The 2,576-nt window shown below is 41.9% G+C and overlaps 1 protein-coding gene across 1 annotated transcript in view; it reads left to right on the forward strand.

Annotated features, from left to right (window-relative positions):
* The first annotated feature begins 410 nt into the window (after nt 1-410).
* SARC_02763 (hypothetical protein) overlaps nt 411-2,576 on the forward strand; it is a 5,912-nt gene continuing 3,746 nt past the window's right edge. Inside the window, exons 1-4 of the mRNA XM_014303465.1 lie at nt 411-597; nt 985-1,037; nt 1,414-1,489; nt 2,340-2,430. Coding sequence (XP_014158940.1) covers nt 499-597; nt 985-1,037; nt 1,414-1,489; nt 2,340-2,430 — 319 coding nt within the window. The 5' untranslated portion in view covers nt 411-498. The remainder of the gene's footprint in view (nt 598-984; nt 1,038-1,413; nt 1,490-2,339; nt 2,431-2,576) is intronic.

The following is a 2,576-nucleotide window of genomic DNA, read 5'->3' on the forward strand; positions in this document are numbered from 1 at the left end:
ATATATATATATATATATATATATTATACTGAAAACTTTTATGATTGTATGCGAAAGGTAGCTATAAAGGTATCGGATTTAAGAAAAACTTTCTGTGCGCGAGTTTATAGCGATTCACTTGCATGTCATAGTACTAGGGCATTGGAAGGAGGGCTGTGCCGTTGTGCGATTTACTGTGGCTGGAGTATAATATGTGGCATTTGTACGTCATTTTTCACAACCATCAGGGTCGTTGTGACATCAGGGTTTCATTGTGATGCATGATGGTGCGCCCGTTGATTAAAGCGACAAGCTCACAACTTCTGATGTGTTCTATGGCGGTCTATGCGGATAACTATAGCAGCGTTTCACTCTCACCCCACCCATGTTCACGGCGTAACACCGATCGCACACTTTGACTGAAACTCCTGAAACACTGCAGGTGTATTCGAAAGGCGTGTTTTCGGAGGAGCGGGTGCCGTAGTCGGAGATGTGGGTACCCTAACGCATAGAGGCGATATGAAGGAGGTGGAAGCAATCTCATTGGTCGAGGCTATCCAATTGAACAGGGATATGCTCAAGGAAATATTTACAAACCCAGAGTTCCACGATTGCGAGGTGAGTGCAGGTTGAGACTTTTGTTCAGATGTGGCGCAGATCGGTTATACGTATGACTGGCGACGACATTTGTACTGGCGTGGTAGTACACACTTGCAATTGGTCCGCAGACGACGTGTTAACTACACACACGTCTTCTTTGCACGGAGGGCATTGAGTTGGTTGTTGTCTTTGCCTCCAGCGCAAATCGTAGACAGTTGAAGGGTCGTTGTAGATGTGCACGTGGTGTCTTGGCCTTACACATCTCAATTGTTTCAGTAGCGTATTTCTATCACTGGGTGTAGGTAAAGGTGTGCATAATTGGTCCAAGACTTGCATGTAATGTAACATACGGAGGCAAAGAGACGTTGCTTATCATGTCGAACATTCTTTTATGTTATTCGGTAGGTGGCGATATGGAGATCCGTTGCAACGAAAACCGTCAATCATCATCTGAGAAGGTGTGTCTCACAAAGAGTTTTATTACCTACATGCCGGTCGCCCATGTACTCTCAATCAGATGCACATTGTTTAAGTGGATGTTAAGTTGACTGGCGGTGTTTATCTCAATTGCTACGTAGTGGGGTGAGTGGTAGCCAAGTATCTCCTTTCATTGCTTAGGAATAGGTATGATCTACATCTTTGGTTCATTTGTTATGTCACATTGTTTAGATGGATGTTAAGTTGACTGGCGGTGTTTATCTCATTTGATACGTAGTGGGCTGAGTGGTAATCAAGTATCTCCTTTCACTGCTTAGGATTAGGTATGATCTACATCTATGGTTCATTTGTTATGTGCGCAACCACGTTAACCTCTAACTAAATCATCGTACACAGGGCGCTCCAAGATGTGATAGACGTAGAGGAAGTACGAGAGTGTATAAACGTATCCAACATCATAAAGGGATCAGCGGTAAGTTGCACCTACCGCAAACAATCAGATATTGCCTCACCACCTTAATGTCAGTATGGTTAGCTCAACAATGATAGTATGGTTCGCTTGATGTCTGCAGCAGGGACTCTAGTTATATATCGTCATACAGCCACCCTACCGTACGAACACGACCACCTCGTGTTAAATTCGGATACAAAGCACGTAGCTACCATACCTTGATCACTATTCTCCCAAGAGCAACATTCTATGCAGCCCTCCTGCAAACGTTCTTTATACTGTAGAAGCGCGGTCGCTGGAGATCAGGAACGAGAACTCTGGCACCGAAAATGTACTTTTACAATCATACAATGCAATATTGTATATATAATGTCGCAACTGCAAAGTTATGTGCAATCAATACACCCGTTCATTTCCTAAGTATTTCGTATGATATTTTTTAAAGGAACACGTATGAAACTACTCCAAGAACTGAGTTGTGACCTGTCCTATGTACCCGATGATTACCTCTACTATGTCGAGGGATTGAAAGTGATTTCACTCCAGGAACTGCGCAAAGAACCGCTCTATCTTTATATATGCACAAAATTAGTTATATATGCACAATTCCTATGCACAATTCTCTCTATATATGCACAAAAATTTGTTGAGACATTGTGAATGAAGTTATCCCATGAACTGCGTGAGTTAGTTGCCTGTTCACTCTCCGTACGCCTCTCGACACTATAGTTGCTGTGTGAATATGACTAATATTTATTAATCAATTGCGTACAGCGCATTCGTTCATTGTACACCTCGCTGTGCTATGTATGAAAATATAATTGAAATACTAACCTATCTACTCACTGTACCCTCCTTCACTATTTTGTAGGCGAATGTGAATGAGATCTTCCCAATGAATTGCGGGTCTGAGAATGTTCTGCTGCTCCGAGGCCATGCAACCATCCGTGTAGTGCCTGATGGTGAGACTTTTTTGTCCGATTCATTTATCAGTTCATAATCCCTAACTACATTATATATATATATACTTTAAATACACACACACACACACACACACAACAAATGTATGTATGTATGTATGTATGTATGTATGTATGTATGTATGTAT

The sequence above is a fragment of the Sphaeroforma arctica genome, assembly GCF_001186125.1.
Source record: "Sphaeroforma arctica JP610 unplaced genomic scaffold supercont1.128, whole genome shotgun sequence".
NCBI classification, from domain to species: Eukaryota; class Ichthyosporea; order Ichthyophonida; genus Sphaeroforma; species Sphaeroforma arctica.